At 43.2% G+C, this 24699-nt stretch overlaps 1 protein-coding gene across 1 annotated transcript in view; it reads left to right on the top strand.

Annotated features, from left to right (window-relative positions):
* The window catches only part of KIF26B (kinesin family member 26B), a 579476-nt gene that overhangs the window by 504387 nt on the left and 50390 nt on the right, over window positions 1-24699 (top strand). Inside the window, exon 10 of the mRNA XM_030812564.1 lies at window positions 7544-7703. Coding sequence (XP_030668424.1) covers window positions 7544-7703 — 160 coding nt within the window. The remainder of the gene's footprint in view (window positions 1-7543; window positions 7704-24699) is intronic.

The following is a 24699-nucleotide window of genomic DNA, read 5'->3' as shown; positions in this document are numbered from 1 at the left end:
CAGATCTTAGTGAAAAGTTTTCTATTTTAACCTATTCAGTATGACATAAGCTGTGAGCATGTCATATATGACACTTATCTTGTTGAGGTATGTTCCTTCTATAAATTTGTTGAGGATTTTTATCATGAAGGGATATTGAATTTTACTGACTACCTTTCCAGCATCTATTGAAGTAATTCATATTTTTTCCTTGATTCTGTTGATGTGATGTATTAAATTTATTTGACTTACATATGTTGAACTATCCTTGCATCACTGGGATGAATCCTACTTGATTATGGTTAATGGTCTTTTTAATATATTGCCGTCTTCTGTTTATATTGGTATTTTGTTGAGGATTTTTGACTCTTTTTATCAGAAATATTGTCTTATAGTTTTCTTTTGTTATCTTTGGCTTTGGAAATAAGGTCAGGCTGGCCTTGTAGAATGAGTTTGGAAGTATTTCCTCCTCTTCAATTGTTAAAAATAGTTTGAGTGGAATTGGTGTTAGTTATTCTTTAAATGTTTGGTAGATTTCAGCAGTAAATCCATCAGTTCCCTGGCTTCTCTTTGACGGGAGACTTTTTATTACTGTTTCAATCTATTACTTGTTATTGGCCTATTCAGGTTTTTATTTCTTCACAGTTGAGTTTTGGTAGGTTATATGTTTCCAGGAATTTATCCATTTTTTCCTAGATTTTCCAATTTATTGGCATATAGTTATTCATAATGGTCGCTAATGATCCTTTGTGTATCTGTAGTATCAGTTGTAATGTCATCTTTTTCATCTCTGATTTTATTTAGTTGGGTCTTCTGTTTTTTGTTAGTCTAACTGAAGATTTTAAAATTTTGTTGCTTTTCAAAAAACCAACTTTTTATTTTGTTGGGGTTTTTTGTATTGTTATTTTAGTCTCAATTTCATTTATTTCTGCTCCATCTTTACTCATTTTTTTCCTACTAATTTTAGGTTTGGTTTGTTTTTCCTTTTGTAGTTCATTGAAGTGCAACATTAGGTTGTTTATATTTGGAGTCTATATTTTTAATGTAGGTATTTATTGGTATAGGCCTTTCCCTTAGTGCTACTTTTTCTATATTCCGTGGGTTCTGGCATGTTGTATTTCCATTTTCATTTGTTTCAAGAACTTTTTAAACTTCATTCTTAATTTCTTCATTGACCCATTGGTTATCCAGGAGCATGTTATTCAATTTCCATGTATTTGAATAGTTTCCAACATTTCTTGTTACTAATTTATAGTTTTATTCTGTTGTGGTTAGAAAAGATACTTGATATGATTTTGACTTTTTAAAACTTGTTGAGACGTGTTTTGTGGCCTATCATATGATCTGTCCTGGAGAATGTTCCATGTACTGATGAGAAGAATGTGTATTTTGCAGCAGTTGGATAAAATGTTCTGTGAATATCTGTTAGGTCCATTTGGTCTAGAGTATAGTTTAATTCTGAGGTTTCTTTGTTGATTTTTCGGCCTGAATGATCCACCCATTGCCAAAAGTGAGGTGTTGAAGTCCCTTACTGTTGTTGTATTGTAGTCTACCTCTCCTGTTTAGATCTACTAATATTTGCTATATATATATATATATATATATCCTGCTATTTGGTTATATATATTTATAATTGTTATATCCTCTTTCAGAATTGACTCCTTGCTGAATTATTTTATAACAATTTCCTTTGTTTCTTTATATAGTTTTTCACTTAAAGTCTATTTTATCTGATTGAAGTATAGCTAGTCTTGATCATTTTTGGTTTCCATTTGTATGGAATGCTTTTGTTTTCCATTTGCATGGAATGCTTTTCCCATCCCTTCACTGTTAATCTATGTGTGTCTCTATAGGTGAAGTGAGTTTATTGTAGGCAACATATAGTTGGGTCTTACTTATTAATCCATTCAGCCACTCCATGTCTTTTATTTGGAGAATTTAGTCCATATACATTCCATGTTATTATTGATAGGTAAGGCTTTCCTACTGCCATTTTATTACTTATTTCCTAGTTGTTATGTAGTGTACCTCCTTACTTCCTTTCTTATTTTTGTGGTTAAGTGATTTTATTTGGTAGCATGTTTTAATTTGCTGCTTTTATTTTTTGTATGTCAGTTACAGATTTCTGCTTTAGGTTACTATGAAGCTTACAAAAAACATCCTGTAGTTATAACAAGTTATTTAAAGTGATACCAATTAAACTTTTCATTGTAGCAGAAGAAAAGAAACACATCAAAAAGAAAAAAACACAGTTTAATTCCCTTTTGTTCCTAATTTTAAATTTTTGATGTCACAAAATCAAAATTTGCCTACCTCAAAAATTTTGTAGTTGTTATTTTTAATAGTTTTGTCTTTTAATCTTCTTAATAAAAATATAAATGGTTTAGATGCCATGATTACAATATAACAATCACATTAGCATTATTTTTCCTATGCTTTTAAGAACTTCTTTAGCATTTATCATAGGATAGGTCTGGTAGTGATAAGTTTTCTCTGGGAAAGTCATCTCTCCTTCATTTCTGAGGAATAACTTTGCTCGGTGCAGTACCCTCAGGGAACATTTTTTTTTTCCCTCAGCACTTTGAATAATATCATCTCACTCCCTTCTGGCCTGTAAAACTTCTGCTGAGAAGTCTGCTGCCAGGTGTATTTGATGTCCGTTGTATGTTATTTGCTTTTTACTCACTCTCTCACTGTTTTTAGGACCCTGTTTGCCTTTGACCTTTGTGAATTTAATATGTCTTGGGGTCTTCTCACTTGGGTTGAATCTGATCGGTGACTTTTGACCTTTGTGTACCTGGATATTTATATTTTTCTCCAGGTTTGGAAAGTTCTGTGTTATTTCTTTGAATAAGCTTGCTACCTCTTGTCTTTCTCAGTTCTCTCTTTAACTCCACTAACCCAGATATTTGCTCTTTTGATGTTGGTCCATATGTCCCATGAGCTTTGTTCATTCCTTCTTATTCTTTTTTTTCTCTTCTGACTGTGTATTTTCAAATAGTCTGTCTTTGAGCTCACTGATCCTTTCTTCTTTTTGATCAATTCCTCTGATATGCTCTATTGCATTTTTCAATTCATTTATTGAATTTTTTACCTCCAGGATTTCTGTTTAATTTTATTTTTTAAATTTTTCTGTGAACTTTCTCCGAGACATTTCTCTGAACTTTCTTGAAGTTCACTGAGCTTCCTTAAAACTGCTATTTTTAATTATTTGTCTGAGAGATCATATATTTTCATAACTTTAGGGCCAGTCTTGGTGCCTTACTTTGTCCCTTTGATATCATATTTCCCTGAATGTTCTTGATGCTTGAAGTATGATGATATCTACACATTGAGAGATTAAATATTTTAGTCTTCCTAGTCTGGCTTTGTTTGTGCCTGTGTTTCTTCAGAGGGTCTTCCAGGGATTCTAAGCCAACTGACTATTGTGTTCCCTGTGATCACCACAGTCATCTCAGCATTAGAAGATACTCTATTCCTAGGCTTGCTGTGAGTCTCACAATGGCTTTCTGGCCCAAACGGACCTGGGGAAGACCCAAGGATGGTACTTGTGTTATGTGGGAACACTGGCCACCAGGGACCTGAGTCCTGAAGACTGTCCTAGTGTCCCAGACAAGTATACTTCCCAGCAGGTCTCTGCACAGGTAGGTTGGGTCCCCAACTATAGCAAGAGGGGTAGAAGTTGAGACTGGACCCCTTCAGGATCTGCTGTGGGAAGGAGGCTGATGGGCCTTTATCATTGGCTGAGACAGGCATGTGTTACTCAGCAAGTCTCTGCACAAGTGGAGTAGTTTCTTGCCCATAACAGGAGGAGCTAAAGCCAAGACTAGGCCTCCTCAGGGTCTAGCTATAAGATGGAGGCTGCCCGGGTGCCTGTAGTCCCAGCTACTCTGGAGGCTGAGGCAGGAGAATGGTGTGAACCCAGGAGGCGGAGCTTGCAGTGAGCCGAGATTGCACCACTGCACTCCAGCCTGGGGTACAGGGCGAGACTCCGTCTCAGAAAAAAAAAAAAAAAAAAAAAAAAAAAAAAAAGATGGAGGCTGGCATACTTGCCACATTGGCTCGAATGGGCATGCATCTTCTAGTAAGTCCCTGCATAGACAGGATGGTTCCCCAACTATCAGCAGGAGGAGCTGGAGCAGAATCTGGGCCCTCATAAGATCTGCTATGAGACAGATACTGAAGGGCTCAGTCTCAGCTCAGAGGGGTGTGTGTCACCCAGCAAGTTCCTGTAGAGATAGAATAGTTATCTGACTGCAGAGAGAGGGTCTGGAGCTGTGACTGGGCCCTCTTGGGATCTGCTGTGGGATAGAAGCTGGAGAGCCCAGTCTTATATCAGAAGGCGTGTCTTTCCCAGGAGGACACTGCATCAATAGGATAGTTCCACGACTGCAGCAGGAGGTGCGGGACATACCTCTCTGTGGGTCTTAGCACAAATGGGATAGGTCTTTGACTGTCTTCAGTCTCTTTTGTCTAATATTGGTAGATCCACTCCAACTCTTATGGTTACTGTTTGCCTTATCCACACTTATACGTTTAAATGATTGTTTACTTCTATTTGAAGTGTATTTGTCATAGGAAGCATATAGTAGAGCCTCACTTTTTTTATCCAATCTGACGATTTTTGCCTTTTAATAAGGGTATTTTAGACTATTTCAATTTCATATTATTTATATAGTTTGGTTCAAAATATTACTTTTCTGTTTTCCATTTGTCCCATTTGATCTTTGCTCTCTTTTTTTTTTCTGCCTTCTTTTGGATTAAACATTTAAATGGTTCCAATTTCTATCTTTTGTGGGTTTATTAGCTATTACTTTTATTGTTTAATTATTGCTTTAGTGTTTGTAATATACATTGTTAAGTTACCACAATTTAATTTAAAGTGATATTATACCACTTATATAAGGAATAAAAACCTTACAATAGTACATTTCCATTTCTCCCCTCTGACTTTTGTGTTATTGCTATCAAACATTTTAATTTTACATATGTCATCATTCACACATTACATTATGTTTTTTGTTTTAATAATAATCTTTTAAAGAGATTTAAAGTAATAAAAATTACGTATTTACCCATGTGGTTATCATTTCCAAAGCTCTTCATTCCTTTGTCTATATTCCTTGTGTTTTTGCTTATGGTGAATTCTTTTAGGATTTTTAAGTCTAAAAATGTCTTTATTTCCCTTTTGTTTTGGAATGATACTTTTGCTGGGTGTATATTTCTAACTTGACAGTTTTTAGTACTTTAAAAACATTGCTCCACTGTCTTCTCACCGTATTTCCAATGAGAAATCTGCCATCATCCTTATCTTTGTTCCTTTATATGTCATGTGCTTTTTTCCCTCTGGCTCTTTTCAAGATTTTTCTTTATATCACTGGTTTTGGGCAGTTTGGATATGCTATGCCTTGATACAGTTTCTTCATTTGTGCTTGGGGCTCACTTAGCTTCTTGGATACATGGGTTTATGACTTTCATTAAATGTGGGGAAGTTTTAGCCATTATTTTTCTCAAATATTTTATTTGTACCACACTCTGTGTCTTCTCCTTTAGGGACTCCAATTACACATAGCGGACACTTGAAGTTGTCCTACAGCTCTTTTTTTTCTGTTTTTTATTTGTTGTTTTTTTCCCTATATATTTTATTCTGAATAGTTTTATTGCTAGATCTTCAAATTTGCTGATTTTTCATTCTGCAATATCTAATCTGCCATTCGTCTCATCTAGTATATATTTTTTTATCTCACACATTGTAGTTTTTATCTCTAGAGGTTCAGTTTTGTGTCTTTTAAAATATATATTCCATGTTTCTACTTAACTTTTTGAACATCTGAAATACAGTTGAAATAACTGTTTTAATAAATAGCTGCTTCTGTCAATTCTAACATCTATGCTAGTTCTAGGTTGGCTTCAATTATCTCTTCATTATGGGTTTCATTTTCCCGAGTCTTTACTTTGTAAATATTCTTCAGCTTTGTTTTAGAATGCAGTTGCGTTACTTGGAAACAGTTTGATCATTTTTTTGTTTTGCTTTTAATACGTGTTAGGTGGGATCAGGTCAGTGCTCAGTCTGTGGCTAAGTATGGGAAAGACTTCTGGGTACTCAACCCAATGCCCTGTGAATTGTGAAGTTTTCCAGGCTGGCTGTTAGGAAGCGGCACTATTCCTGGCTTTGTGTGAGTGCTCTGCACCATTATCTCCAATCTTTTTAGGTGGCTAATTTCTGAGCCTTGAATAGTTTTCTCACATGAATGTTGTGTTAGTCCCTTTTGCATTGCTGTAAAAGGATACCTGAGGCTGGGTGATTTATAAAGAGGCTTATTCTGCTCACAGTTCTGCAAGCTATACAAGAAGAATGGCACCAGCATCGGCTTCTGGTGAGGCCTCAGGAAGCTTACGATGACGGTGGAAGGTGAAAGGAGAGTAGGCAGGTCACATGGCAAGAGAGAGCAGGAGAGAGAAGGGGGAAGGTGCCAGCCTCTTCTAAACAACTAGCTTTTGCATGAAGTTAAAGAGCAAGAACTCACTCATTACCATGGGAAGGGCACTAAGCTGTTCGTGAGGGATCTACCCCCAAGACCCAAACACCTCCCACCAGGCCCCATCTCCAACACTAAGGATCACACTTCAACACGACGCCTGTGATTCTCAGTGTTGGAACCTGCTGGGAGGTGTTTGGGTCATAGGGGTGGACGACCCATTTCCAACATTGAGGATCACATTTCACCATGAGATCTGGAGGGCACGAACATACAAACTACATCAGATGTGCTGATCAGTACTCAGCTGAACCCTTGAGGGACCTTCTGCAAATCTCTAGAGTTCTCTCCTCTGCAGTACTCTGTCTTGTAAATTGTTGCCACCTTGGTCTCCCTGTACTTCAGCAGCAGAAATACTCATGGGCAAGTTACTTAACTTTTCTGAACTGTTATTTTCTCATCAATAGAGAAAGGATAATAGTATTTAGCTTATGATTTTATCATGGGAAGTGAATGAGACTGATGTTTGTACAGCACCTGGCACTTGGCAGATTCTCAGCAAATATTTGGGTCTTCCCTGTCTCTGCACCTGGTTGTTATTTCTTCCTGATTTTTGTCTTGGGTTTGCAACCTGATTCCTGGCTGAGCTTGAGGTTGGGTTCTGTATAATGATCAACCAAAGCAGGTAATCACTCGTGAGCCATTCAAATTTTAACTTGATGAGTTTCAGAATTCTGCTATTCAAATGGCATTTAGGTAGAAATGTGTCCTCCTTTAATTTGACATTTATTTTCTCCAAAATCTCATTCAGTTCAACCTGCAAGAATTATTTGAATTCATTTACTTGTAGTGTGAATGTCAGTAGGCTTTAGAAGGTCAGTGGTGCGTGGTGGAAAGGATTTAAGAGGACCAATGCTATTCGAAGCCCCAGCATGATTTTGCGGAAGTTTCCTAGTAGGTCATGAACTTCAACCTTTCACTTCCCCTTTTCATTTTTCCTCAGATTTCCCAAGGAGCTACACGAAGAACAGATGAGTGTTTGTCAGAACTTAACCATTTCTCTTTTATCTTCTCTCTTTTTGTAGTGTCTGGAGGTCGCAGCCGCCTGCATCTCATTGATCTCGGCAGCTGTGTGAAAGCTCTTAGCAAAAATCGAGAAGGAGGCTCAGGGCTGTGCCTCTCACTGTCTGCTCTGGGCAATGTCATCCTGGCTCTCGTCAATGGCAGCAAACACATTCCATACAAGTAAGTGACTCTTCTACTCAAAGCATGCAGTGGGGTAAGCATGGTGTGGGACGCATGGTTCAGTGCCATCTCGGGAGAAGTGTGCCACAGAGCGACAGCCTGGACCCCATTATAAGTTCAGTGCCAGAGACCAGCCTTAGCTAACAGTTGTGTAATGCATGATCTCCCAAATTCAAAACTTTTGGAAATACTTAAATGTATTCCAGTTCTAACTTTAGGCTGCTCAAATTAGAGGAAATAGGAAATTATCTCAGTTGAGGTCTCCACTCGCAAATGAAGGTGGTGGGTCATTGTCACCGTAATAAAGATGCACCTGCTTCATAGTGATGAGAGTGAGGGTGGAAGACTGGCTTATCCTTAGGGGTAGGGCCACCAGACTTAACCAAAAAATGTAGGATATCCAGGCAAATTCAAATTTCAAATAACCAACAAATAAGGTTGTATTATAAGTATGCACCCCAACATTGCATGGGACACGCCTGGTGACATGTATTTTATCTGGCAACCCAATCTCGGGAGTTTAGAAAGCTGGGGGAGTTAGCACCTCCCTTCTCATGCAAATGTTTAGTCACTTCCAGGATCCTTCCTGTCTCTTTATTGCTGCTCCAAAACAATTAAATTACAGCCGCTCCTATGTCTGGCAGAGACAAAGCCACTCCACCACCATCAGCCCAACTAAGCGTTCTCATTGTACCGTGTGCTGGCAGGCCATTGACTGGCTGTCCAGGCTTCTGTCAAGGCCTAGCTGAGCCTCTTACTAGCTGCGTGAACCTTCATTCTTCCTAAAATGAGGGTTAAAGCTATACATGTTACTTACATCACAGAAATATAAGGCTCAAAATGATAAAACATGTATAAAAGTTTATTGTAGGCTGGGTGTGGTGGCTCATGCCTGTACTCCCAGCACTTTGGGAGACCGAGGCAGGTGGATCACAAGGTCAGGAGATTGAGACCATCCTGGCTAACATGGTGAAACCCCATCTCTACTAAAAATACAAAAAATTAGCTGGGCGTGGTGGTGGGTACCTGTAGTCCCAGCTACTCGGGAGGCTGAGGCAGGAGAATGGTGTGAAACTGGGAAGCGGGGCTTGCAGTGAGCCGAGATGGCACCACTGCACTCCAGCCTGGGCAACAGAGCAAGACTCCTTCTCAAAAAAAAAAAAAAAAAAAAAAAAGGTTATTGTAGAACTTAGGACACTATGGCCAATAACCAATGATGGAAGTCTGGTTACACCTATCTAGTCAGGCCTATCCTCACCTACTTAAAGGAAAAAACACCAGCCTTACAGAGTTGCCATGAGGTGAGGATTAACCAAATATATGTGGATTCATGGTTCTATCTGTAAAAATCCTACAAAACCTAAGTTACTATTGTGTGGGAGGAAAAAGTCGGGCAGTGTGTTCTATAGTTACTGAGATTCAGGATGAGCGCTGGAGTTTTTCTTCCCCTCAGCCCTACGTTGACGCCAGACCCCCCACCAAATACATTGTGAGTTTATTTTCTACCAGGAGAACCATTACTGGACTGACTTTAGGAGCTTCAATGGTGATTATAATCCTGTCCATCTCATTTCTAGAAATTTGGAATCCTAGTTGGATAAACCCAGAAATGGTTTTCCCAGCTCTTATAACAACCCTTTTCTATGGGAAAATATTTTGAGTTGAAGAATTATAGAGTTTCATTTGATGTCATTTCTGTAGTTGAATAAATTCAACTTGTGGGGAGAAAGGGCAGGGGAGGGAAACCGTTGGAGTTGGAGATGAAGGGAAGAGTTACTGGCCCTCACTGGTTTCCATAAAATGAGAATCATGTCTGTTAATGTCATAACTTCATAGATCATGATATAGAGAAAATTCCAAATTGCACCTTATTAGGAGGTCATTGATTACATATTTTACTTATAGCTTTTACACTGTTTCTGCAGGGCGACATGCTTTTATGATTTCTATAAATAGTTGTTGAATTGACAGTGGGAAGATAGATGCATGTAAACATGAAATTATTTTTAATTTAAAGTAACTTCCTTTTAGTTAGAGTTGGGTTTTTTATAAATGAGTAGGGAAACATTAAAAATTGTTTTTATGGCCCAGCGTGGTGGCTCACACCTGTATTCCTGGCACTTTGGGAGGCTGAGGCGGGAGGATTGCTTGAGCCCAGGAGTTTGAGACCAGCCTGAAGAGCATGGCAAAAACCTGTCTCTACAAAAAATACAAAAATTAGCTGAGCATGGTGTTGCATGGTTGTAGTCCCAGCTACTTGGGAGGCTGAGGTGGAAGGGTGGCTTGAGTCCAGGAGGCAGAGGCTGCAGTGAGTTGAGATCGTGCTACTGCATCAGCCTGGGCAACAGAGTGAGACCCTGTCTCAAAAAAAAAAAAAAAAAAAAGTTTGTATTAATCGTTCAAGCTTCTTGTTAATTAAGCATATTTTTAACATGCTGGCCCTATCAACTGGCCACCTGCCCTCCTGGGAGACACCTCCACTCACCAGTCCCTGCAGATAGCTGCCTGCCTTCATTCCAGGAGTCCCCTTCCTTCTATTCTGGCACCAAGAGAGTGATCATCAAAGTGTTTCTGTGTCTCAAGTAAGCAGACGAGCATCCATGCAGTGTCAGCACAAGACCCCGTCCTGGAGCTGTCCCGTGGCCTGGCTGAGCTGTTGATGGCGTGGGTACAGGCTCAGCAGCTGCCCTTGCCCTGCCCTGCCTAGCACACCTCATCGTGACCTTGCTGGGTTGCCTGGTGCTGGAAACACGGTGGTCCTGGCCATCCAGCCAGCGCTGTCCTTCCCAAAACGTCCATTGGCCAGTGCGTTTGTTCTGTCACCCCTCAGGGTCCTGATGCCCTTTATTGTACGTGATCTTAAAAAGACCCTTGCGGAAACGTGTTCTCCGAGTCTGGACCGCAGCCTAGATTCAATATTTGGCATCTGCAAATTTACATTTACAAAGTGATTCATCAACTAGAAACTGTCCTCTTTTGAGGTACAGGAAGATAAGGCAAAGATTTACCCAAATCACCCAGCCAGTGGGTGGCAGGATCAAACTGCCTCCCTTCTCACAGCTTCAGAGGCCTTGACAGCTCGGAGCCGTCGCTGCAGACCCACGCCCACTTCTCATTGAGCTCTCTAAATGTCGGAGCTGCCTTTGCTGCGCGCGGCAGGGGAGCCCAGCACAGCAGGAAAGCCCCGATTTCTTTGATCAGTTCCGTCAGCGCTCTGAAGCCACATTATGCAGCATTTTGTTAGCATACTAAACACCTTCGGGGTGTCAAACCTTGTGTTTGCAGTGGGTTCCTTAGAGAAGGGGAAGTTTCCTGCCCTTGAGGTTTCCTCTTACTCCTCCTGCTCACTTACGGAGGGTTGGGGGGGAACAAAAAAAGAAAACCAAATTCCATATTCTCTTTCCTTCCCCCACCCCCCAAAAAACACAGACACCCCACTACCTCTTCATTTGTCTCCCCAGGCAACTCTGTGCTTGGAACCTGCATTACTCGTGCTTGCTCTGGGAAATTCAGTGGAATGTGCAGGCTGTAGCCTGTCTTCATTCCTCTTCATCATTTTACCAGGCTATTTGTCATGTGAGCAAGCTGGAAAGTGAGTTTGGATTCATTACCCATCCCAGGCGTTCCCACAGGCACCCTGCATGTGCGCTGAATGGTTCTGACTTTGCAAATGATACTGCCCTTGAAGATGCAGGAGGTGTGGAGTAGGTTTCCGACCTCAGCCATTACACGGCACAGGCACGTTACAGGGCACAGGCTTGCCGGCCAGTCCAGGCGCGATAAATCAGTCCTAAACGGTGGCACCATTCAGAAAAGCATGCAGGGAAGGCAGGGAGACCACCAAGGGCTCCAACCCCTCGTCAGTCCTGCACTGACAGGCTGCACAAATTACTCTCTAATTTTTGAGAGCCTCCACATCCAGGGAACCCTGCCCTCATTCGAGCATTTTGACAGTGCATTTGCAAATTTTCTTTATTCGGTACATTCATTTGCTGTTCCTTACTGCTCTTGGGCACCAAGGTGCTAGGAATCTTCCCATTTAATGGATAAGAAAAAATAGGCAGAAGCGTTGAAATGACTTCTCAGGCCAAAACCCAGGGTTGCAGGCACATCCCACAGGAGCTGGCCCCCGGAAGAACCGCCACAAGGATCTGTCAGGGTGAACTGAGCTTCGGCTGACGGGTGTTATGTCCCAGCTCATCTGAAGGACCACTGCCTTTCGAGACTCAGGTTCTAACCACGACCCAATTCTCTCAAAATAGAATTTCTGGTTCTCTTAGATGTTGCCTTGTAAAGAAAGGTCACAGGCCCTTAAGAAGCACACCAGTCACGCAGGCGTCCTTCAAGCCCTGAAGCATTTACCTTCATTGATGGCTGCTACTCCATATGGAGAAAGAATTCCTTTAATAGGTCATATGACCTGTTTGCTTATTTGTCAACATGGTGTTTCGAAACACTGTTTCTAAACAACAGCTAGTTGCTAATGTCTTGGCTGCCCTTTAACAAGAGCTCATGGAAAGTCCTTCTGTGGCCCTCTCATGCTGTGCCTGTCTGAGATGCGTCTCCCAGTCCTCTTGAAAAATGGTGCCACATAACCATCCCACCGTGGAAATGATGCCCGGCACCTCCCGCTTACGGGTTGGGTCTATGGTTCAGACCCAGACCTAATCCTTGTTTGTGGAGATCAGTCACGGAGACACTTTGGGTCTCAGCAGCTGTGCTGGGCTCACCTCCTCTCTGTGGGGGAGCCTGAGGCAGTCTATGATCCCAAGCTGCAGGCTACAAGCAAACCCGCAGGCAGCATCCACTTCCAGAAGCCTGTGTTCCACAAAAGCGACGAGGACGCCCATCCTCAGGGGCTATCATGGAAACACTTTTCCTCCTAAGGCCGTAGTGAGGAGTCAGGAACCAAGGTCATCTTTAAGCTTGTAGCGTCGGAGCACACCAGTTCATTCAAAGCAGCAGGCAGCACCAGAAGCTCAAGTTCAAATCAGTGACTTGAAAGGAAATGACACTTCATAAGTAGAGGCAGCTTTTTCAAAATGCAAGCACCTCTTCTCATCAAAGAGAGGGTGGGGTGCTGGCACCTGCGGGTCGCACTTGCGGCAGCAGGCCCAGCATTGGCAGGAACTTCGGGACCAGCCTCCCTGAAGGATGCAGACATTCCCCTCCTTGCCTGGAGAAGTGCTTCCTCGTAGAGCCCATGGAGATTTGGGGTTAGCCTCTCCTTTCTCAGAACTGGAAACCCAATGCTCAAGGTCTGGGAAGCTGGGGAAAGGGGCTCAAGATTGCTGTTAGCTACAGCGGGGTTCCAAACCCCCAGGCCACAGACTGGTACAGGTCCCTGGCCTGTTAGGAACCGGCCTGCACAGCAGGAGGTGAGCAGTGGGGGACCGTGACCGTCTGAGTGCCGTTGGCTGTCTGATCAGTGGTGGCACTGGATTCTCATAGGAACCCCGGGCTATTGTGACCTGCACACGCAAGGGATCTAGCTTGTGTGCTCCTTATGAGAATCTAATGCCTGATGATCTGAGATGGAGCAGTTTCATCCCAAAACCATTCCCTACTCCCATTGGGTCCGTGGAGAAATTGTCTTCCACGAAACCTGTCCCTGGTGCCAAAAAGGTAAAAAGGTTAGGGACTGTGGAGCCACAGCATTCAATTCCCATCTCACACAGGAGAGGAAAGGCTCTTCCTCAGGACTTGGATGGATATTATTTAGACGTACCATGACATTAAGTAGATATTTGTCAGGAAAAATTCAAAGGAGTATCAGTTCTCCAGATTTGTTTAAGATAGCATGAAACAGGGAGAGGTTCATGTGAGAATCTCTCTCTCTCTCTCTCTGTGTGTGTGTGTGTGTGTGTGTGTGAGAGACAGAGAGAGAGAGACATATGCATATTTAACCTCCTTTAAATGTACATTAATGCTGTATTTTCTCCTCCTGATTTACAGAGAGAATATCAATTTAGAACTATTTGCACAAACTCCAGATACCAGTTTAGAGCATTCCCTGTTTAGAAATAAAATAACCAAAGTCTCAGGTTGCCAGGCAACTGCAGCAATGATAATTCTTAGTATTGCTGCTTTAGAAATACTCATTTTTATACATTTTAATGACAGGATGCAGAGAACGTGAGTTCAGAATGTCGCTGGGACATCGAAGTCCCTTTTCTATGAGATTTTTAGCATTCTCACTTGCTTTTATTTTTCCCTCTTAGCTCTGTTTGCTTCCTTGCCTAGCGGTATCTTCATATTTAGCTATAGAAATGTTGAGAGATTGTTATTATTTTCTTAAGAGTTGAGGCAGAAGCTGCCACTAAATTAATTCTGCCAGGCTCATTATAGAACCATGCAAGTCACTCAGGGAGAAATGACACCGTCTGGGGATCGGCCAGGGTCACAAACACTGGGTTCAAGCTTTGATTGTTCTGCCGCTGGTTTGACACATGAACTCTACACCTCGTCCTTTTCATTCTCAAGAGGACCACATTCTGGCCCCTCTCAGAGCTTCCCTGAATTGGGAACAGAATATCAGGACCCAGCTCTGTCATCATCTCTTGGCAGCAAAGCCGCGGCTCATGTTTTTGTCTGTCCACTGCAGCAGCCGCTGTGGCATAATGGGACATAATGGTCTCAGGGCTGGGGAGAAATTGGAAGGCGTCTTCCTTTCCCTTTTGGCCTTTCAAGTTTATCTTCCTTTTATGTCTAATGTCTGGGGTTATTATTAAACTCTTTCCAAATTCTGAACCAATGATCAAATAGATACAAGAGTATGATCGAGAATTAAACCCCTGCTAATCCTAGCAGAGTAGGAAAGGGTAGACAGCCCCTTCCCCAACCCCATGGCCTGAGTGGAGGAGAGAATGGCGTGGCCTGCAGGGGAGGGACAGGCAGACAGTGCCAGCTGTCACACCCAGGCTCACGTTCACCAGCCTCAGCAGTCAGACCTTCTTCCCTCCTCCCTTGGAAGAAGTGAATAGAAGGGCAGAACCGAGAGCGGGCACTCTGTCTTGATCTTGCTAAAGGGGTAGAAGTTCCTAATTCTGGACTTGCTGGACCACAGGGAGGAGGAGGAAATGATTTCTCATACTTATTTCCTGGCTTTTCAGCTACACTGAAGGTAGTTAGCGCGGTGCCTAAATGAGCCCCTGGTGAGAGTATTTCACATCGTGAACACCACAGCTCGGGCATCGTTCTTACTGTGCCTCACAAGCTCTGCTAAATGCCTTATGGATATTTAATTCTGACAACCTGTGACATAGGTACTGTAGTAATCATACTAGTATCACAGATGGGGAAACTGAGACACAGAAAGGTGAGTATCTTGTCCAAGTTCACACAGCTAATAGGCAACAGGGCCTCACTGCCTCCCAGCTTATCACCCTCACCGAGTACAGTTTCTGGAATATTGTGGTGCTCGGTCAACATTTGTTGCAATGACAACAGAGGATCAGACATAGCAGCAAAGCTTGCATATGTGTAGTTGATTATAAGTGAAAGCACAGGCTGGGCACAGTGGCTCACACCTATAATCTCAGCACCTTGGAAGGCCTAGGCAGGGGGGTCACTTGAGCCCAGGAGTTTGAGACCAGTCTGAACAACATAAGGAGACCTCATCTCCACAAAAAAAAATTAAAAAACTAGCTGGGCATGGTGGCTCATACCTGTAGTCCAAGCTACTTGGGAGGCTGAGGTGGAAGGATTGCTTGAACCCAGGAGGTTGAGGCTGCAGTAAGCTATGATCACGTCACTGCACTCCAGCCTGGACAACAGAGCAAGATCCTGCCTCTAAGTGAATGAATGAATGAATGAATGAATGAAGGCACAGACCCGAGGGGTAGGGCTGATGGTAGCCAATTCATACATTCAGGTCAGTTTTCTGGTCTCACCTGTTTCTGTGATTGCTAAGCCAGGCTGATGGCTAGATACCCATGGCAATGAAGAATGTGAAATACGAAAGGTAAAAAAGGGAAATAAATCTTCCTTTCAGGACCCAAGCTACTTATCAGGGCTAAATCAAAAATACCAAGTAAGAATGTAATGATGAGGGGCGGGGGGAAGGGGGGGCAAAAAATAAAATTAAAAAGAATGTAACAACCAATGAGACACTCCTGACTTTGAACCTGTGTGCAGGGCTCCAGGTAGGTTAGAAGGCGTCCTAACCTCAGTAAATGGCTGTCAGTGGGGCCTGACAGTCTGGGTCCCATGTTCTGGGCACCACCCATGGAGAGTATCCTCTCATGAAAAGGCTCAGCCTATTTCATGAGCCTTAAAAAAAAATCTCTATAATCTTTCTCGTGAAAGAGCCTGAAAGTTCATGGAGCCACTTCCCACGCCGCACTGATGGGAGAAACTGAGGGACACCACCAGGCTTTCTCTGGCTCCAGGACCCCCACGAAGGCCTCCTGATTTATCTAGGGCAGCTCCTGCATGAGAAGCATGACCGTTTCCCACAGTGGAGAACCAGACGCTGGGCACAGCCCACTTGATAAGACAGCTTCCATCTCCCGCCCCTCCTGGGTGTGCAGAGGCATTCCTGAGTGAATAGGTTCAGGTCAGAGCAGGAGAGGTTATCGCCCAAGCTGTGCCTTGAAGCTTTGCTGAGTACAAGAAAGGTAAGGAAGAGATAAGAGGTGAGAATGATGGCAGGGCTGGCAAGTGAGATCATGAGCTTTTCCTCAAACATCTGGCTAAGAATAGCAGCTTTGGGAAATTCCACAATTGGCAGATTAAGATGATCAACCTCTCAGCTGGAATTTGTGAAGTTTCTTCAGACTGAGCTCGCAGAGAAGTATGTGTAGTGGAATCGCTGTGCTTTCTAAAGAGATGGATTTTGCAACCTGCACTGCTGAGCTAGTGCTGAGCTGAGGCCAGGCGTGATGGATTTTAGCGCCCCTGCCACGGCTAACCTCACACACTCAGACGCTCTCCCCGAGCTTTTCATTTCTCCATCAGCAAAATCACAATCATTCGTACTCCTTGTCCACCTCAGAAACATATTGTAGGTTCCATGGAGACGATGTCTGCGGTAGACAAAGAGACGTGCTTCAAAGGCACAAAGGTCACTGTTTTATCATCTTTCAGAATCATGTAACCCACATGATTCTGCCACCATCCTATCTTCTGTGCATTCCTTGACTTTGAAAGTATGCATCTTTTCTTTTGACCAAGTGGATAATTACCGTCTATCGAAATGAACCCTCATGCATTTATTCAATGAGAGTTTGTGTGCCTAACACACAGCGTGGCTGCCTGATACAGATATTTGGTTTAAGAGAATTCTACAGGCTCTGCATGAAAGTGAAGTCATGATGTAAGAAGGCAAAGGACTCTGCCCTCGAACAGTCCAATGGGCCTGAGAATGAACCTGGGGTGGGGGTCCGATGCTGCTGCATCCCCAGTTGTATCTGTGTATCCCAGTGACTGGGGCGTGATTTGAATATTTAAAGATACTCCTTTTTCATACAGCCTTTAAATGCAAGCTGAGTACTTCTGCTGCACAGCCAGAGAGGTGGTATGTTGTTAGTGCTGAAGTAAAACTTGTCTGTGTTGGACTTAGTGAGAGAATGGTTTTCGTTCAGAGATTGTCAAGGCTAACTTTGCTATAAATTTCACTTTACATTTTACACCCCATGTGACTCATAACATTTAACTCTGTCATCCATGGGACTCAGCGCTATTCTGATCAGCACTGAGTTCTGGCCCAAAAGAACTGGTGGAGGAATTTAAGGAACTGGTTGTATTATAAGCCTAATTTAAGTCACCAAACATACGAGAAAATAATTTGAGAAATGTACAGCAGAAATCTAAGTTTTCCACTTATTCATTTACTCAAAAATACCCTACAATAAATACCAGGAATATAACAGATGATCTGCATTCTTGGGCAACTTACAGTGTAGTAGGGATACAGACATTGAGCACCGACTAGCTGATAATATACGCACATCAGCGCTGAACTGGCACTAAGGGAAGAAGGGGCCGGGTGGGGCTGAGGAATGTCACAGAGTGGTGATTCTCAAGCTCTCTCCTCCTCAAGTCCCCCTCATTCTCTACTCAAGCTCATCTGTATCTTCCACAGTTTGCCACAGTCCATCCTGTAAACGCCGGAGTCATTCACAGCGTTCTGTCATTCCCTGCTTTGATATAGAGATTATCCAACACAAATCATGACAAACCACTGAGCCAAATGCAAGACTCCGAATCCACAGCTGAGTGTGATCTTTAATGACGACTAATCATCATATCACAAGTTGTGTCGTAACCAGAAAGAAAACAGCCAAAGAAGGAGGGCTTTAGGTTGGTCTGGGGACAGTGCGGAGAGCCCGAGATGCCCTTGGGCACCCACAGGGGGCTGTGATTATTCAAGGATGGCTTGATTTAGGCACAATTAGGCATTGGACGGGATGGAGCATACAAATGCTTTGGGGATTAATTCATTAAAAATCTGTCTTGAACTTTAATGGAGCTTCAGTCAGAGTATCCAACCATAAATTCTCACCTGTTTCACAACTGGTTCAGGCCCAATTGAGCATTAACAGATTTTTTTTGTTCATGCAAATGAGGCGATAATTCATTTCGTGTGTAATTGAACAATTTTTGAATAGTTACATTTGTGGAGTAGTTAAGTTGTATCAAATTGTCTGATGTACCTAGTAATTTTGTAACTAAAACAGAGCTGAATTTCATTTTGATGTTACAAAAGGAGAACCAAAGAAGTAGAGGTGGTTTGAGGAATAGTAGGCTTTTAAGAGACTTGATGATCTTCTGTTCTTTAGGGCAATGACCACAGTTGCTGTTTCTTTTTATCCTCGCTATTCTTTCTTTTCACTCCCTACCGATGAGATCAATGAAAATTTGGGGGCATTTCTAGATTTGGCAGCCTCCCATTTATAAGCATACATTTTTTTAGTTTTGTGCCCTGACATGCCCATTTTTCTGAGAGTCAAATGTGTCTGTCTTTAAAACACCGCGTTGCTGTCTTTCAAACCACTTATCAAGGGTTGTTTCTCCCATGAGACCTTGTCATCTCTGAGCCTGAAATCGCATGCTGAGAACTAATTGCAATCTCTGTATACATTGAAGGTATTTTTATATCGTTTCCTTTTTTTTTGAGACGGAGTCTCGCTGTGTCCCCCAGGCTGGAGTGCGGTGGCGCGATCTCGGCTCACTGCAAGCTCCGCCTCCCGGGTTCACGCCATTCTCCTGCCTCAGCCTCCCCGAGTAGCTGGGACTACAGGCGCCCGCCACCACGCCCGGCTAATTTTTTTGTATTTTTTTTAGTAGAGACGGGGTTTCACCGTGGTCTCGATCTCCTGACCTCGTGATCCGCCCGCCTCGGCCTCCCAAAGTGCTGGGATTACAAGCGTGAGCCACCGCGCCCGGCCTTTTATATCGTTTCCTGAACAAAGTTCACTGCTCCCTTCGTTAAGGGCACCTGCCATATCCACTGTTTCCTTCCGAGAACTCTTTTGGTGAAGACGGGATTTTCGTTTTCTTTACACTCCACATAGCTGCCAGAAGGCCCCTTTAAAGTGCAAATCTGATGTCTCTCAGTCTTTACAACCTTCAGTGGCTTCCTGTTGGCTACAGGATAGTTGAAACCCTTTTGTGGCCTATGGAGCTCTTCCGAATTTGGGCCACACCTACCTTTCTGACCACAGAAACTACAGAGGTGACTGAACACCCCACCCCCTCTCACAGTCACTTGCTTTGCCAATGCCGTTTCTTCTGCTTCCAGTGGCTGTTCGTTCACTCACTCATTCATTCATTCAGATGCCGTTTCTTCTGCTTCCAGTGGCTGTTCGTTCACTCACTCATTCGTTCATTCAGATGCGTTTCTTCTGCTTCCAGTGGCTGTTCTTCACTCACTCATTCATTCATTCAGATGCCGTTTCTTCTGCTTCCAGTGGCTGTTCTTCACTCACTCATTCATTCATTCAGATGCCGTTTCTTCTGCTTCCAGTGGCTGTTCACTCACTCACTCATGCATTCAGATGCTGTTCTGCTGCTTCCAGTGGCTGTTCGTTCACTCACTCATCATTCATTCAGATGCCGTTTCTTCTGCTTCCAGTGGCTGTTCTTCACTCACTCATTCATTCATTCAGATGCGTTTCTTCTGCTTCCAGTGGCTGTTCTTCACTCACTCATTCATTCATTCAGATGCCGTTTCTTCTGCTTCCAGTGGCTGTTCGTTCACTCACTCATTCATTCATTCAGATGCCGTTTCTTCTGCTTCCAGTGGCTGTTCACTCACTCACTCATGCAGTCAGATGCCGTTTCTTCTGCTTCCAGTGGCTGTTCACTCACTCACTCATTCATTCATTCAGATGCCGTTTCTTCTGCTTCCAGTGGCTGTTCGTTCACTCACTCATTCATTCATTCAGATGCGTTTCTTCTGCTTCCAGTGGCTGTTCTTCACTCACTCATTCATTCATTCAGATGCCGTTTCTTCTGCTTCCAGTGGCTGTTCGTTCACTCACTCATTCGTTCATTCAGATGCGTTTCTTCTGCTTCCAGTGGCTGTTCTTCACTCACTCATTCATTCATTCAGATGCCGTTTCTTCTGCTTCCAGTGGCTGTTCGTTCACTCACTCATTCATGCATTCAGATGCCGTTTCTTCTGCTTCCAGTGGCTGTTCACTCACTCACTCATTCATGCATTCAGATGCCGTTTCTTCTGCTTCCAGTGGCTGTTCACTCACTCACTCATTCATTCATTCAATCAGTAGTTACGAAGAACATAGCCTACCCCAGTACTGTACTGGAGCTCCTCCTCCATTTGTGAGATTCTTATGTCTCTGACATGTTTTGATTGGAAGATGTGTTGCATATACACATGGAGAAACACATCTGCACAGTCTATAGAATGACAAAACAATCTGTGTGCCCACCACCCAGGTTAGGAAATAGAACATTCCAGTAGCTTAGGTGCCCTTGTGTGATTGTCTGCCTTCCGTCACCCTCCCGCCTGTTCCAGAGGTGACCACAGTGCTGAATTTTGTTTTTGATCCTCTTGCTTGTCTTTTAAGTTTTACCACCTAAGTATGTGTCCCTCCAAAACATACTGTTTAGTTTTGTCCGCTGTTAAACGTTACATAAATGAAATCATACTCTATTCTATGCCCTTCCATACCTTCTTTTGATCAGTATTTCATTTTTGAGATCTGTCTTGATGGGCACAGGTACAGGTTCTTAATCTTCATTGCTGTATGATTTTTCCATGGTAGATGGATATTGCAAAATATTCTTCTGTGGGTGGATTTCTACCAAGTTTTTAAAAACTGATTGTTGAAGTTAATCGAACCTATTTCTGCATCTAATGAGATGCTCACTTGGTTCCTCCATTAATCATTTAATATGGTCAATTACGTTGTGAGTTTTCTTTTCTTTTTGAGACAGGGTGTCACTCCGTCACCCAGACTGGAGTGCAATGACACAAACAAGGCTCACTGCACTCCCAGGCTCAAGGGATCCTCCCACCTCAGCCTCCCAAGTAGCTGGGACTACAGGTGTGCACCACCATGCCTGGCTAATGGTTTATATTTTTGGTAGAGACGGGGTTTTGCCATGTTGCCCAGGCTGGCCTTGAAATCCTGACTCAAGCAATCCGCCTGCCTTGGCCTCCCAAAGTGCTGGGATTACAGGTGGGAGCCACTGCGCCCGGCCAATCAGTTTTCCATTAATAAGACTAAAAATTCTTGGATTCCTTCCTGCTTATTCTTTGAGGCTTATCTCAAATGTTATCTCCCCTCTCAACTTTCTCTGATCTCCTTTCCCGTCTCCTAATTCTTTGCTCCAGGAAAGTTGTTTCCATCTTCCAACTCAGTGGCATTCTGTAGGTATTTTAATGTAGGCACTTGTATTTTAAATATTTGTTTACATGCATCTCTCCTATCATATGAGCTCATCTAGATAATGATGGAGGCCACACGCAGTGGCTCACACTTGTAATCCCAGCACTTCAGGAAGCCAAAGCAGGAGGATCACTCGAGCCCAAGTTCAAGACCAGCCTGGGCAACATAGTGAGACTCCATCTATACAAAAAAAAAATTTTAAGTATATTAGCCATGCATCGTGGCATGTGCCTGTAGTCCCAGCTACTCGGCAGGCTGAGGTGGGAGGATTGCGTGAGCCTGGGAAGTTGAGGCTGCAGTCAGCTACAGTCATGCCACTGCACCCCAGCCTGGGCAACAGAGCAAGACCCTGTCTCAAAAAAAAAATAATAATGATGGAATCTTGTTCTTCACCTTCCTTATGATTTTGCACTAATCTAAATGAAACCAGCCTGATCTAAACCCTGCATCTTTAGTAATAGATGTGAGTCTGACACCCACCTTCAACTTTGTGGTAGCCTGCCCAGCTTCCCAGAAGGACACCTTTGTGCCCACAGGCTTCCTGTGGCCATCGGAGGCCCAATCTAAACTAGGATAAAGTATATGTTTTGTGGTATTGTCACCTGTTTAGGATGAGAAGAGGCACTGAAGCTATAATCCTATTTTCTGAGCCAGATAAAATAGCAAAAATGTATTTGCTGTACCGGGTTATTTTGACAAATTTATCAAGCACCTTCAAAATAGTACTAGTGTAAGCATTAGGGCTAATGCAGAGAGCTTTTGCACCAGTAGGACAGAGGAAAAAATGTACACAAATTAGAGGGCAAGGCATAAAGCAGTTAAAAGTCACATTATCAACTACATTCAAGGAAAGAGGTAAGCAATTCCAGCAAGTAGGCTGGGCGCGGTGCCTCACACCTGTAATGCCAGCACTTTGGGAGCCCAAGGAGGGCAGATCATTTGAGGTCAGGAGTTTAAGACCAGACTGACCAACATGGCAAAACCCAATATCTACTAAAAATACAAAAAAAAAAAAAAAAAAGCCAGGCATGGTGGAACATGTCTGTAATCTCAGCTACTCAGGAGGCTGAGGCAGGAGAATCGCTTGAACCCGGGAGGTGGAGGTTGCAGTGAGCTGAGATCACGCCATTGCACTCCAGCCTGGGCAACAGAGCGAGGCTCCATCTCAGAAAAAAAAAGTTCCAGCAAGTCATCTGTGAATATTTTTTCTATGACAATAATAATAAATACAAGATGCAGGTATAGATTCCTATTTATGACTACAGCTCTCCACGTGTCTAGAATTTGGTGGAAGCAAATATGTCTTAGAATTTACCCCAAAACTTAAATTACTGAAACTACCTGTTAGTAATAGTCATTTATCACATGGATTTGGCGCTGGTATCCTAAGGATATAAGTACAGGGAAGTTCTGGGCATGCATTCGCGCTCTAAGGAAAGGCCTTCACTGGTTCATGTCCCCGGGTTTGGGGTGGTAGCCTACCGTTTGATATCATACTGAGCTCCCTAATTTTGAGCTACATCTAGAAGACCATGTGCCTGGTGCCAAGAAGGACACTTAGACTATGCGTGGATGGAGCTGCATCAGCCGTTCTCATGAACGTTTTGCAAAAGACCATTGTGAGTGAGTGAGATGGGAGTTTCTCTGTTTTCAAGCCCAGGACCCTGACTGCTGGTGTGTCCCTCTTCTGAGTCATTCAGCCTTGACCCACTCTAGGGAACCAGAGGAATCCGCAGCCCAGAGCTCTCCCACGGTGGCCTGTTTGACGGTCACATTCTGAAAAAGCTAAACCTCTTGGCTTGATTTTTATTATTATTATTATTATTATTATTATTATACTTTAGGTTTTAGGGTACATGTGCACAATGTGCAGGTTTGTTACATATGTATCCATGTGCCATGTTGGTGTGCTGCACCCATTAACTCGTCATTTAGCATCAGGTATATCTCCTAATGCTGTCCCTCCCCCTCCCCCCACCCCACAACAGTCCCCGGAGTGTGATGTTCCCCTTCCTGTGTCCATGAGTTCTCATTGTTCAATTCCCACCTATGAGTGAGAACATGCGGTGTTTGGTTTTTTATCCTTGCGATAGTTTGCTGAGAATGATGGTTTCCAGTTTCATCCACGTCCCTACGAAGGACATGAACTCATCATTTTTTATGGCTGCATAGTATTCCATGGTGTATATGTGCCACATTTTCTTAATCCAGTCTATCGTTGTTGGACATTTGGGTTGGTTCCAAGTCTTTGCTATTGTGAATAGTGCTGCAATAAACATACATGTGCATGTGCCTTTATAGCAGCATGATTTACAATTCTTTGGGTATATACCCAGTAATGGGATGGCTGGGTCAAATGGTATTTCTAATTCTAGATCCCTGAGGAATCGCCACACTGACTTCCACAATGGTTGAACTAGTTTACAGTCCCACCAACAGTGTGAAAGTGTTCCTATTTCTCCACATCCTCTCCACTGGCTGGATTTCTTGCTGGAATAATGAAACCCAGCTCAGCCCCTGCTTGACAATTGCCTTTGGGAAAAAGGTAATAGCCACCTTGAAACACCATTCAGTTGGACCTTTCCAAAAGCCACAGGTTTTTCTTCACCAAAGTCCTTCATTTGAGCCTATAATCTGTGAATGAAAAGACGATGATTCCTCTAAAGGCCTTTTGGTTGGAGTCAGAGTCACCCTTTGAGCCTTGAGTTCTCTGTCCAGGGACCTCTCCCACATGGTCTTGGAGTCATGGATGTTGTGCAAAGCAACAGGCCTAGCAGAGCTACCAGCCTGGGAGCACTTGCAGTGTGAGCCCAGGCTCTCTACAGGACGAAGATTCTCTTACCAGCCTGGGAGCATTTGCAGTGTGAGCCCAGCTCTCTACAGGACGAAGATTCTCTTTTCACCCTCACGTCAACCTCACATCAAGATGAGAGATAAAGAATAGCAAAGTGGGGCTGGCTGTAAACTCTGGATACCTTCTGCAGGTATCCGGGGATAGATGCTGTGATTACTCCTGTTTTATAGGTGAAGAAACAGGTGCGAGGAGCCCACATCCCATGCACAGCACTGGCAAGCTGGGATTCAAACACAGTCGGGCTCCAGCGCCTTCCCTTTCAGTCCCCACATTAGCCTCTGGA

This window comes from Nomascus leucogenys, chromosome 5 (genome assembly GCF_006542625.1).
Source record: "Nomascus leucogenys isolate Asia chromosome 5, Asia_NLE_v1, whole genome shotgun sequence".
In the NCBI taxonomy this organism is placed as follows: Eukaryota; Metazoa; Chordata; class Mammalia; order Primates; family Hylobatidae; genus Nomascus; species Nomascus leucogenys.
This window is presented reverse-complemented; position numbering and strand designations above follow the sequence as displayed.